Here is a 12,615-nt window from a genome sequence, read left to right on the forward strand (position 1 = left end):
CGGGGCTGGGCAGGGCGCTGGCCCACTCCCCCCGGCCTCCGGGTTCCTTCTGCAGCCCTTTGGGGACCCCCCAGCAGGTCCTTCCCAAGGTTCCCCGGACGGCCCAGGGAAGGCTTTCTCGGCGGCCAAGGCTGAGCCCTAACCCGAACCTCCTGGTCCTTTCCGTAGCCTCTTCCTCGGGTCCCCCGGGGACTGGCTGCCCGGGCGGTCCCTCCGCGGCAGGGCTGGGCAGGGCGCGGGCCGGCGACGCTGTCTCATCCGCGCCGGGCAGGTGCGGCAGGGCGGGCGCTCACGCGGGCCCGTGCGTCCTTGGCCCGCAGAGATGGACGGCGATGGCGGCCGAGGCGCCCCCGGCACGTTGACGGAGGCCGGGCTCCGGGGGCCGGCGGGCATGGCGGAGCCGCGGGCGAGGGCGGCGCGGCCCGGGCCGCAGCGCTTCCTGCGGCGCAGCGTGGTGGAGTCGGACCAGGAGGAGCCGCCGGGCCTGGAAGCGGCCGAGGCGCCGAGCGCGCAGCCCCCGCAGCCTCTGCAGCGCCGGGTGCTTCTGCTCTGCAAGACTCGCCGCCTCATCGCTGAGCGCGCTCGCGGCCGCCCAGCCGCCCCCGCGGCTGCTGCGCCGCCCGGAACCCTCGCCGGCCCCGGAGCCCCCACGGACCCGGGGCCGGAGCCCGAGCGCACGCAACAGCAGCAGGCTAGCCCCGACCCCTGCGCGGCTGCGCCTGCTGCCGAACGGGCCCCGGCCGGCGGCCCTCCAGAGGAGCACGGGGCTGCCGGCGTGGGGTCTGCGGGGCAGGAGGATGCGGGGGTGGCCGAGGCCAAGCCCGACCAGGGGGAGTCCGGGCGCGCTCGGCGGGAGGAACCCGGGGAAGAAGAGGACGACGAGGATGACCTCAAGGCTGTGGCCACCTCCCTGGACGGCCGCTTCCTGAAGTTTGACATCGAACTGGGCCGCGGCTCCTTCAAGACGGTCTACAAAGGGCTCGACACGGAGACCTGGGTGGAGGTGGCCTGGTGCGAATTGCAGGTGAGCCAGCGGCAGGTGGGCTGGTCAGCTCCTCTGTCCTTGAGCGCGTCCTTCTGGCTGGCCTTTGGAAGCCCCTGTGGGTTACCCACTGTGGGTGGCTGGCAGGGGGTACCAGGTGCCAGTGCATAAAGGGGAGGGGGCGTGCTGTCTGCTACCCTAGGGGTGTGCACCTGCCTCTGGGTGTACACTGCGCTGAGTGGAGAGTGTGACTTTCGCGAGCTCTTTCCCACCTGACTCACCCAGGTGGGCTGCACTGCTGCTTTGGGTTAGGAGACTGTGTCTGGGTTCCACCTGGCTCACCCAGGTGGGCTGCACTGCTGCTTTGGATTAGGAGGCTGTGTCTAGGTTCCACCTGATACCCAGGTGGGCTGCACTGCTGCTTTGGGTTAGGAAGCTGTGGCTAGGATCCCTGCGAGTGACCAGGCAGTTCTGAGCTGCCTTGAAGTGTGCCATGTCCAGTCAGGGTACCTGCAGGGCATTCCTTTGAACCTAGCTGCCATGGTGCATGGTGGGGTCCTGGGTCCGCTGGGCCAGGCCGCCTTTCAGAGTTTCATGGTTCTCAAAATGGATGTGTGAGGTCTTAAAACCAACTCATGCAGAAGGCGGCTGGGCCGCGTCCATCACCTTGCCCTCATGCCGGGGAGATTATATAAAAGGCAACCCTAGCCGGCAGGGCCAGCTTTGGAAGAGGAGGCAGGTCCTGTCACTGGGGTGTTTATGGGTCCTCCCTTGGCTGGGGGAGGGGAGGAAGGCAGCTGTCCTGCAGGGCTGGCCTGGGAGTCTGGCTGGACGTGTAAGCCTACCCTGCTGGCCTGTAACGTTAGCTGGTTTTCCAGGGCTGACACAGGCTGGGCGAGCTGGGGCAAGCTGGGTGCTAGGGCTACTGGCCACGCTGTGGACTGTCTATGTTCTGGCTCACAGCTAGGACTCAGACCCCTGCAGGGTGTGCCGCCAGTCTGCCGGTGGGTGGGTATATCCACCTGCCATTCTGCCAAGACAAAAGACCCCTGGCCTCCCCTTGGCCCTGCAGCCCTCCTCGACAGGCTTAGTGGTGTCAGGCTTAGTGGTGTCCTCTGCTAAGAGGTCTTCCTGGAGGGGCTGAGGACCTCCTGTTTGCCTTCTGGGTCCCTCTAAGGAGGCAGCCTCCGGTTTGCATGATGGGGGCTGCGGTCTGGGGGCAGGGGACTTCCTGCTGTGGGAGGGGGCAGAGGGAGGAGGGGGTTGAGGGAGGAGGAGCAGGGCATTTACGCTTGAGTCCAGTGCAGTGTCTCAGTGACTGCGGGAGTGGGGACGGTCCAGGGCTACCCCTGCAGCGGCCGAGCCTGCTCTTGAGGCTTCCTAAGTCCATGTGACTCACGGAGCGTGGCAGCTCCCCTTCCCTTTAAGGAAAGGCCAGCCGTTCTGTCTGGGTCTGCCTGCTGTGGGCAGAGCCGCATGGGGTGGGGCCTGGCTGCCGTCCAGGGGTCCCTAGCTGCTCACCGCTCACGTGCAGCACAATGCATCCTTAGGAGTGAGTGCCCTCTGCTTGGTCATTGTGACTGGAGCCACAGTGAGAGGGGTCTGGGCCAGGGGTGGTAGAAGGGGGGGACACCCCCTGGCTAATCCCCTGCTGCCATGGAGGATGCTGTGGAGCTCACCCCCAGGCCACTGGCGAGGAGGAGGCCACAGGTTTGGGAAGGTGTGGAGGGCTGGGCGGGGCTGACTTGGTGGGGAGGGGCCTGTGGTATCCTGCGTGTGGGGACGTGACTGGGGGAAGTGGAGGGTGGCTGGGAGTCCATAGGCTGTAGTTCCCCAGAGCAGGGCACAGAGGAAGTCGGGGGTAGGGATCAGCCCTCATGGCACCCTGTCACCCAAGGATGTGTTGGTGCTGTGGCTGGGGACGGGCCTTCTGGGGGATATTTCTGGCACCTTGGGCTCCTGGGGAGGAGTGTCAGCAGAGCGCTGCCTTCAGCCAGGGCAGCTTGGATGTTGTCGCTGCTTCCCCAGAGCACCTCAGGACCCGGGCCCTTCCCCAGCTCGGGCTCAGCACCCAGGTGCCTGTGGCTCCCTGCTCCCTCCCCACTCCGGGCACCTTCCAGTGAGTCAGGCCAAGGGGCTATCTCATTTTCTACAGCAAACAGGGGAGCTATTTCACCTTTGCAAGTCTGTCTTAATGTCTGAAGTTGAAACTTGAACTGGGGTTTTCAAGAGAAGCCTTTTTAAAGCGTTACTTCCCTGTCATTTTTCTTTTGAATGAACTTTTGTTCTCCGTGCCAGGGCACAACAAGGAAGGAAGGAAGGAAGAGCGCCCCTAGAAGCCCTCTGCTCTCGCCCTCTCACCTTCCCTGTCTTGGTCCTGCTTGGGGGTGTGTATGTGCCGTGGCTTGGGGCACCCTCTTGGCTTTGCGAGTCACCAAAGGCGGCGGGGGGAGCAGATGTGGGCTCCCCCTGAGTGTCTTCCTGGCCTTTCACCAGGCGTGGAGTGAGGGAATTGCCTGGTGCTGATCAACCCTAGTACATCTCAGCCGTTCACTGTGCAGGCCCCCTTGAGTGGACCTGCAGCCCCAGGCCTCCCCTGGAAGGCGCTGACAGGCTGCAGTGCTTGTTCCAAGATGGTGCTCTGTGCCTGGCATGGGGTCTGTCTACCCAGAGGAGATTCTCAGGCCTTGACTCTGGGCCCTCAGCACTTGTCAGGCCTTTGCAGGGTGACCTGAGTCCCTAGGTAGGGGGAGCTGCTGCCGTTAGGCCCAGGTCTAGTGGCTAGGGACAGAGGTGCCCAGGGAGCCCGGGGCATCAGTGGGGCTCGTCGTTGCTGGGCATTACCTGGTGAGGGCTGGGCTCCCAGGGCGGCCGTGGCTGTATTTGAGGGGTTCTGTGCTCCCGCGTTGTCCATCTCTGTTGACTTTTCCATTATGCGCGGGCCTGGCCAGGGGTGTGCAGCCCGTAATGAAGCCTTTCCCTGGCCTGGGCTGCCGCACTCATCTTGGCCAGCTGTAAGCTCGTCTCTGAAGGTCTTGCTTGGAGACACACCCTCCTCCCTCTCCCTGATCACTGCCCTTCCTGACAGGGGCTGCAAGGCAGCAGGGAAAGGAGGAGGCCCTGCCCAGGGTCTCATTTCCTGGTGCTCGGCTTTGTTGGGAGAGCTGTGATGTTGTTGGTGTGCCTGGCAGTATGTTTTGTGGGCTTGCTGACCATGTGTTGGCTGGGTTGGCAAGAAAATTGGCACTGGCCACCGAAAGGCCCATGGAGGGGGCTCTTCTGCCCTTGTTCCAGGTGTGAAAGCTGTGGCTGTCTGGGCACTGGGTGCCCCTCCTGGCCTTGAGTGGTGTTGGGAGGGGTGTGTGGTTAGTGGTGTGGTCAGCAGTGATTGATGACTGGTTGCCCAAACTGCAGCCACCTCATGGGGGTGCGTGGCATCTCAGGAACCCACAGCTCATTGCTTGGGGGTGCGTGGCATCTCAGGAACCCACAGCTCATTGCTTGTTGGAAGGGGGAGCTCTTGTGCCCAGGACTGGGCCTTCGCGGGGCAGGGGTTACCTGGTTGAGCCCGAGTGAGGACAGACTGCTGTGTGAGTTGGCCTCTGTGCCCCAGGGAGCGCCTAGTGGGTGGCGGGTCGGCATGTGCTGCTTGCGTGGCTCGATGCTCAAAGAGGCCTGCCCCAGGCAGCTGGGGGGAGCCTCCTGTGGCCGTGGCAGCGGTGTGTCTATCTCTGTCCTGTCCCTGTGTGCCCTGTGGAGTGCGAGTTGGGATGGAGTAGTAGCTCAGCACCTGTGCTCTCAGTTAAACACAAGCGACTGCCCTCTGGGCTGGCGAGGCTCCCGGTTCGTTCCCAGAGGATAACACCGGGCTCAGGTGACCTAGAGATGATCACCAGGACGCCAGACAGAGCAGCTAGGGACCAACTGCAGCCTGGCTCATGGGGAGGGGCAAGGAAGGGCTGGGAATGCGTGACTGGCCCTGACAGCATCCACGGAGGACAGGAGGGGTCTTTTGGGCTGGAGGAGGTTGGGTCAGGGGCCACTTAGGTTCTGGAATGAACCATAGCCAAGACCATGACAGGCCATGGATCACCCAGGGCATCCACAGGCAGGCTTCCTCACTGTGTGAGGATAAGGGGAGGAGTGAGTATTCCAGAAGGTTCTAGAGGTGAAGTCCCAGGCCCAGGTTCAGTAGTGCAGGGTGGTGTATGTGACTCAGTGAACGCTCTAAGGTGTGTCTGTGTTCCAGGCTGTGGGGTGCCACAGCGAACTGGACAGTCTGCCATCCTGGGAGCTAGAATGTCTGAGGGATATGAGAATGGTGGGTGTGACACTGCCGGGGTAGAGAGCCAGGTCCTCCAAGTCCTCGGTCCTCGGAGAAGGCCTGGGGGAGGGAGCTCCCTGAGGCAGGAGCTCCTACAGGCTGCCCTGGGCAGGTGGGAGCTGGCAGAGCGGGTCTGGGATTGGATTCTGGCTGCGTTCAGAGGGAGAGATGCAGGATGTCGAGCAGGCTGGATTTGGGGGCAGAGAAAGTCGGCATCGGAGGGGCCGCAGTGGACATGACAGCTGACCCCTGCGTGGATGAGGGAGTGGTGACCATGGTGTGGTCACCCACCTTCTGGGCACTCCAGGGGCTTATCCTTTGGGCATCCTTCAGTCTGCATCTGAAAGATGCCCGAGGTGATGGCTTAGATGCCTGTCGCTGCCTTGATGGAGGAGAGCTTGGGTTGGCCCAGCAGAGGTTTGTGCCACCTGCCTGGCAGAGAGGTTTACATGGGATATTGGCATCTACCTGCAGTGGTGGGAAAGGGGCTTGGGAGGTTTCCTGAAAATACTCTGGGGGGAAGGGGGGAGGCCTGCAGTTTCCTAGTGTCCTCTCGGAGCCCTGTTCCCCTTGGTGCCCTGGGGATGGTGCCAGCTGACCCTCAGGGTTCTGGGGCTGAGGAGGGGCCAGTATCGCTCCCCGGTACAGAGAGCTTCCCCAGCTGCTGCTGCTTCTCTGCACGGTTGACACTTGTCAGCACAAGTCAGAAGCAGGGGCAAGTTCAGAGTGGTGGCTGGGAGCCTCCTGCCCTTCCAGCACCTGGGGTGATGTTGCCTTATCTTTGGGTTGCCACGATAAGAAGGGTGTGAACTGCAGCAGCTGGGAGTTTTTTGAAAAAGCAGGTTAGGATCTGCTTTTTGGCCATGGCAGCTGGAGTTGCAGAGGCCTTTGTGAGGGCATGGTGGTGGTAACCTGAACATGATGGCTTTCAAATAAAGAACCTCCCCTTCCTATTTCCAGGAGTCTTCATATCCTTTTGTGTTCCCTAAAGGGTTGAATTGTCAGGATTTCCTAGAATACCTAGCTGCTACCGCTTGTGTTGGCTTTTTTTTTTTGAGATTTATTTATTTTCATTGGAAAGGTAGATATACAGAGGGAAGGAGAGACAGAGGAAGATTCTCCATTAGATGGCCCACTCCCCAAGAGGCCGCAATGGCCAGAGCTGAGCTGATTCGAAGTCAGGAGCCAGAGCTTCCACCAGGTACCCCACGCGAGTGCAGGGTCCCAAGGCTTTGGGCCATCCTTGACCGCCTTCGCGGGCCACAGGCAGGGAGCTGGATGGGAAGCAGGGCCACCGGGACTAGAACCGGTGCCCATATGGGATCCCGGCTCGTTCAAGGCAAGGACTTTAGTTGCTACACTATCGTGCTGGGCCCTCGTGTTGGGTTTTATGAGATATGTATTCATGTGGTTTTGAAGAAGAATAAGATGCAGGTGATAAAACGAAAGTGTGGTGTTTGTGGAGAGCAGGTGAACACACCAGTGGAACAGGCTAGAGAGCCTGGAAATCTTCCCCCAAAGAATCTGCTGATCCTTGACGAGGGAATAAAGGTGTTTTTAAGAAGCACAGGTGAAGCAGAACCACGGGACCTGCACAGGCGGAAGGTCCCACACCTAGGCACAGACCCAAGGTGGCTTTAAAACTGAGAAGGGGACCTGGTGTGGTGGCCTAGGCGGCTAAAGTCTTCGCCTTGAATGTGCTGGGATCCCATACGGGTGCCGCTTCTAATCCCGGTTTCCCACCCAGCTCCCTGCTGGTAGCCTGGGAAAGCAGTAGAGGACGGCCCAATGCCTTGGGACTCTGCACCTGCGAGGGAGACCCAGAAGAGGCTCCAGGCTCCTGGTTTCAGATCGATGCAGTTCCAGCTGTTGTGGTCACTTGGGGAGTGAATCATTGGACAGAAGATCTTCCTCTCTGTATGTCTGACTTTGCAAAAGAAAAAAAAAATCTTAAAAAAAAACTCTGAGAAGGAAATGTAGACAGCGTTGGACCCAGCGATGATGGTTTGGTTTTGTAGTACCGTGGGCAGAGTGCGTGAGAGAGAACGACGAGCTGGCTTGGATTCGGGGTTAGAGGCTTGGGACGTAAGTGGCAAGGGTTAGGATGGGAAGACGAGAGTCGCCCGATGGAGGACTGCTACCCAACGAATCCGTGACCCTCCGACATAGCCACCAGGAAGGCATGGGCCGGAGGTGTGAACAGACGCTCTGCCAAGGACGACACCTAGATGGCAAACAAGCTTGTTTAGGCTCCCTGTGATGGAGGTATCAATTAAAACAACGAGCTGTGCTACACACCTAGCAGAATGTCCACAGTCTGTCACGCTGACAGCACAACCACAAGATGCTGGGGAAGATGCGCAGCAAAAGGGAGCCCTCAGTAGCTGCCAGTGGGAATGCAAAATGGTGCAGCTCCTGTGGGAAGAGTTAGGCAGTTTCTTATAAAAATGAACATGCTCTTAACCAAATGATCTAGCAATTGCAAATACATAGACAGCTTAAGTCTCCACACCAAAACCTGCGCATGAATGAATGTTTGTAATAGCCTTATTGGTCATTTCCAGGACTTGGAAGCTACCGCAATGTGCTTCAGAAGGTGAATGGAGAAATAAACTGTACTACATCCAGGCAAGGGAGTATTGGGGCTAAAAAGAAATGAGTCCTCAAGCCATGAAAAGACCCGGAGGAAGCTTAAATGCAGAGCTAAGCGAAAGAAGCCAGGCTGGGAAGGCTCCAGAGCTGCAGCTCCAGGAAGAAGCTCAGTGGTTGCTAGCAGTTCAGGGCGCAGGGAGGAGGCAAGGTCAGACCAAGTTTCCTGAGACTTCTGTGGGATACCTTAGCAGTGGAGACACATCGTCACGCGGTGGTCGCAGCTCTTAGAGTGTATGGTTCCAAGCGTGGGTCCTCATGCAGACTGTGGCTGGGGATACGTATGATGCTGTCTCTGTTTTGGCTCATGCGTTACAACGGGTCTGCCTCATCAGTATGAGATGTTCATGGTAGGGGAAACTGGGTGTGTGCGTGGGGGTATAGGGGAGTCTGTACTCAGTCCTATAACCTCAGTGTGACAGCGGCATTTAAGTTTGTATAAACAAAACAATCCCCCCAGCTCCCCTGTAAGTGAGTACAACTATTTTTACTTTCATATTGCTCTCTAGTTAGGATGCACACACTGCTTTCCTTTTCAAAGTACAGCTGCCTTCCTGAGGAGCAGGGAGAGTGTATTGCAGCTTTTCGAATCAGCCTTCCCTCCACCCAGAGGATATTTTGAAACTGTTAGTTTGCAGGGGATGGGGGAGGATGCTTACTCTTGTGTTGTTTCTCTGGGGGCGTTGCCAGAAGGGCTGGCTCTTCTGCACCTTGGGGTGCACGAGGGTCAGCTGAGCCTCCTGGTCTTGTGAGGTGACCCGGGGTTGTGGGCTTGTGGAGTCCCTCTTCTCAGGGCCTAGGCCTCCGTGTACTGAGCAGGGGTTGGGTCCCCTTGTGCCTGTCTCCCTGGCACTCCAGCAGGGTGTATCTCCATGCAGCTCCAGGAATTAGAGACATGGTGGATGTGAGCACTACCCATGCACGTGGGCAGAGAGGCAGAGCTCACACCTAGGGCTCTGCATCCTGGCTGTGGCTTTAAGGTTCCCTGGGCAAGGAGGCCCATGCCATGCAGGCCTGCAGGATATGGAGGTGGTGTCAATAGCCTTGGGGTGGGAAGAGAAGGGCGGAAGCTCTGGTTTGGGGACTGTCTGGGTCATCTGGGGTGCACATATGAGCTGTGTGTCTTTGGGTGGGGTTTTCCACAGAAGAGCCAGGAGGCTGAGAGGCGTGGGCTCTTGTTCGAAGCCATACATCACGACACTGGTGCATGACAAGCCTGTGGCCTCTGCCTGTGGCCTGCACCTAGGGAGTTCTGGGCTTGTTCTCTGGCCAGAAGCTGCCCTGGAAGGTTTGTTGTCCACACCACAGCCCCAGGCTTTCATCTTCCCTCGCTGCATGAGCGGTTAGCTCCCAGATAACTTGGGAAGTATCAGCCGCCTCCCCCCAGTCTTGCTTTGTCCCATGTGGCTACAAGGGGGCTGCTGGAACATTAGTGTCTTGAGCGCGTTTGCAGCCAGGAAGGGAGTGGGGCAGTTAGCTGGGCCCCAGCCATCACAAGGCTCCCTTTCTCAAGAGACCCTTTGTCTGCCTTTTAGTCCATGAAAGCAAGTAGTGACCATGGTCTGTTTGGTCTCCCCTCTTTGGAAAGGTGAGGTTGGCATGCCAGATGCAGGGCTGCTGGCCAGGGCTGGACACTGTGAGGAGAGGAGGGGACTGTGGGTGGGCTAGTGCTGCATCTGGGCTGCTTTCCTCAGCTGTGGGTCATGTGCCCCAGCCCCACCATCCCAGCACAACCAGCACATAGCCCAGTGGCCATCTGACACATCTCCTGCCTGCCCTTTGCCCTGGGCAGTGCCCCCTTCCTCCTGTGTGGACTCCCTGGCCCTCGCTGGCCCTGTCTCCTCCACTTTTTATTTTGAGGAACTTGAAGCTGATGCACCAGTTGCTCATGTTTTGCCGCATTCCTTCTGGCTGCGTCTCTGTGTTTTCTGACCCAGTTGTGATTGACCCTTGAATGCGCTAACGTTGAGTCTCCTAGCAGGAACCAGGACATGTCTCCCTACGGAGCTATACACAGTGTCCCATGGGATTCCTCATATGCAGCAATGTGACTGACGTGCCGACTGCCCTTCTCTTCCCCGTTGGGACCCGGTGTCCAGCCGGACATCATGGGCCATGTGTGCTTGTGTAGTCCATCAGAGCTGATCCCTCCACCTGGCTGTTCTTCAGTAATCAGGCCTGGCCTCTGGGGACTCCTGATGGGCCATCTTGATGGGGACCTGTGTGGTGTGTGCATGTAGCCAGGCAGGGTTGTATATGCCACCCAGGTGTGGGTGCTGTGTGTGCATAGATCATGTGTGTTTCTGGCGTGGGGCTGTGTGTAGTTCTAGCATGGACGCCATGTGTGCATGTCTGGTGTGGATTGTTGTGTAGGCCGGGAGGTAGAGTTGCATTTGCTGGCCTGATGTGGAGTTGCTTGTGCACTTTCAGCATGGATTCTGTGCATGCTGGTCCAGCATGGAGCTAGGTGTACCTTCTGATGTGGACGCTGCGTTCAGGACGTGGGCATGACCAGGCTGTCCCCACCCAGAGCTGTTGACCTAGAGGTGACTAGGCTGTCATCACTGCACATTGCAGCTCCGTGGAGGAAAATGTTGTGATTCCCTACTTTACTCAGGGGGAGGCTGCGGCACCAGGAAGTCCAGGATGCTTCCTTGTCAGTGGTGGAATGGGGACTTGCCCTGGTCTTCGCGAAGGCTGGGTTGCAGGTGTGGGTGGTTCCAGGCTCAGGCCTGCTGGCGTCCTTGCTTCTGTGTCTCAGGCATTCCTGCCCATGCTGCAAGCTGAATTGTTTGCTGCCAGGACCTACCGTCTGCCTGGGGAGCTGTGGTCCTTCCCTCTGTACCAAGCCTCTTGAGTGGCCCAGGTCCTGGGGGGTGATGACGGAGAGGGCACCTGTGCCAGTCCAGCTTTGGGTCAGCCTCCTTGGGTCTCGCAGGAGCTGTTTGCCTAGGGCAGGTGGATGTCTGGGTTGTCACTGCCCTCTGCTAGCCCTGGACCTGCTCCAATGAGGGAGCTGGGGTGCTGGGCCTGGGTTTCACGAGGCTGGAGGAGACGGCTCCTAGGGTGAGACAGACAATGACACCTGGTGCAGGGGAACCTGCCCAGGGCCTTCCCCCTGGGACACAGCATTCTCACTTTTGTCTATGCTCTTTTTGTCTTAGTTTATACCCCTGGGCATTTGAACAAAGCCACAGGCACAGTGTTTGTGCTGCTGTCAGTGGGGATGGTGAATCATCTGGACCCCTGCCCCTGCTGCCTGTGGCCTGGGAGAGGCTGAGCAGCTTGGTGGGTGAAGGCTTGGCTCAGCCCCTGCTGGGATGCTGCGGCTTGGCCCGGCCAGCTCTGTGTGGGTCTGAACGGCAAGAGAGTGCCCACCAGCTCCATGGGTGCAGTGTGCCAGACTGGCTGAGGGCCACCTCCTGTTAGGGTGCTTCTCCAAGGCGGTCAGAGCCTGAGCTCTGGACCCTGTGGCTGCCCACTTTGGCCCAGCTATGTCCTGTGCCTTCATGTCAGGAAGTGATGTTGCTGGCATCTGCCCAGACAGGTTCCTCAGAATCTCTTGTTTTTTAATGAAGAGGTGCGGCAGGGGAGTGAGTTTAGGTTTTTTGAGGAAGAAATGGTGGAAACGCTGGGCTAAGGCGGGTAGGGGAGGGGAAGGGTCAGTGTGTGTCCGTGACTTCTGCCTGGGGCCTGTCCTCCTGCAGCCATTTTGCGTGGTGTTGCTGCAGAGGTGTGGACGTAGTGGTGGGAGGGTCCCCTGTAATTGCCTGGAGGACCCTGGAGGTGACCAGAACACCTGGGAGGAGGATGTTAGCTCTGCCTGGCTAAGCCTCTTCCCTCTGCTAGGCTGGTCATCCAGCCCCCTGCCCCAAGGCTCCTGAGGTCCAGGTGTGTCTGGAGATGGGGAAATAGGGAGATAATAATGCTGGTGGCCTCACTGCACCATCCCGAAGCCATGCACAATCTTGTCTCCGGAGCAAGCTCCGCCTAGTGCACTGTCCCTTTATGTTCAGCGGATGAGCGGGTGGCAAGGTGGAGGTGGGGGGCCCTCTGTGGCCTCTGGCTCCTCCCAGGAGTAGGGGATCCTGCTTGGGTGTGTGGAGTTGGTATCTGAGGAGTCATTAGTCACCATGCCATCTTGACCTTTAGCCCTTTGATCCCTAGTGGACGGTGTAGGTGGACCTAGCCACCCCTGCCCTCTCCCCTCTGGCCACATGGCCTCGTGAAGACCCTGCAGTGGTCCTGGCTGGCAGGAGGGGGTCTGCATGGGCTTTGCAGCCAGGCAGGGGTGGGTTGGGAAGGAGGCAGCAGAGAGAATACAGGTAGCCGTGGGCGCTCGAGAACAAGGAAACTGGGTGAGGGAAAAGGGCACAAACACTCCAGACACTCAGCCTGAAGCAGAACCAAGTAAAAGCTGGTGAGAAAAAAAAAAATACAGAGCAACAGTTTTTAAAATAGAAGCGGACACAGGATGCCTTCTGAAAGTAAAGGAAAATGGAACGCCGCAGTGGCCGAGGCCGGCACTGTCTGTCCCAGCTTTTTGGGGGCTGGGAAGCGTGTGCGAGTGGTTGGGGGCCCCTCCTTGTGGAGACTGTCTCCCTCCCCATAGTTAGTACTGGGATTTCCTGCCCTGTGAGTCCAGCTTACCTGGCTTCCT

At 58.9% G+C, this 12,615-nt stretch overlaps 1 protein-coding gene across 1 annotated transcript in view; it reads left to right on the forward strand.

Moving 5' to 3' along the window:
* The first annotated feature begins 222 nt into the window (after nucleotides 1-222).
* Nucleotides 223-12,615, forward strand: part of WNK2 (WNK lysine deficient protein kinase 2) — a 106,444-nt gene continuing 94,051 nt past the window's right edge. The window contains exon 1 of the mRNA XM_040963625.1: nucleotides 223-1,024. Within this exon, the coding sequence (XP_040819559.1) occupies nucleotides 323-1,024 (702 nt within the window). The 5' untranslated portion in view covers nucleotides 223-322. The remainder of the gene's footprint in view (nucleotides 1,025-12,615) is intronic.

Source organism: Ochotona curzoniae, unplaced genomic scaffold (genome assembly GCF_017591425.1).
Source record: "Ochotona curzoniae isolate NIBS_2020 unplaced genomic scaffold, NIBS_Ocur_1.0 scaffold_3208, whole genome shotgun sequence".
Taxonomy (NCBI): Eukaryota; Metazoa; Chordata; class Mammalia; order Lagomorpha; family Ochotonidae; genus Ochotona; species Ochotona curzoniae.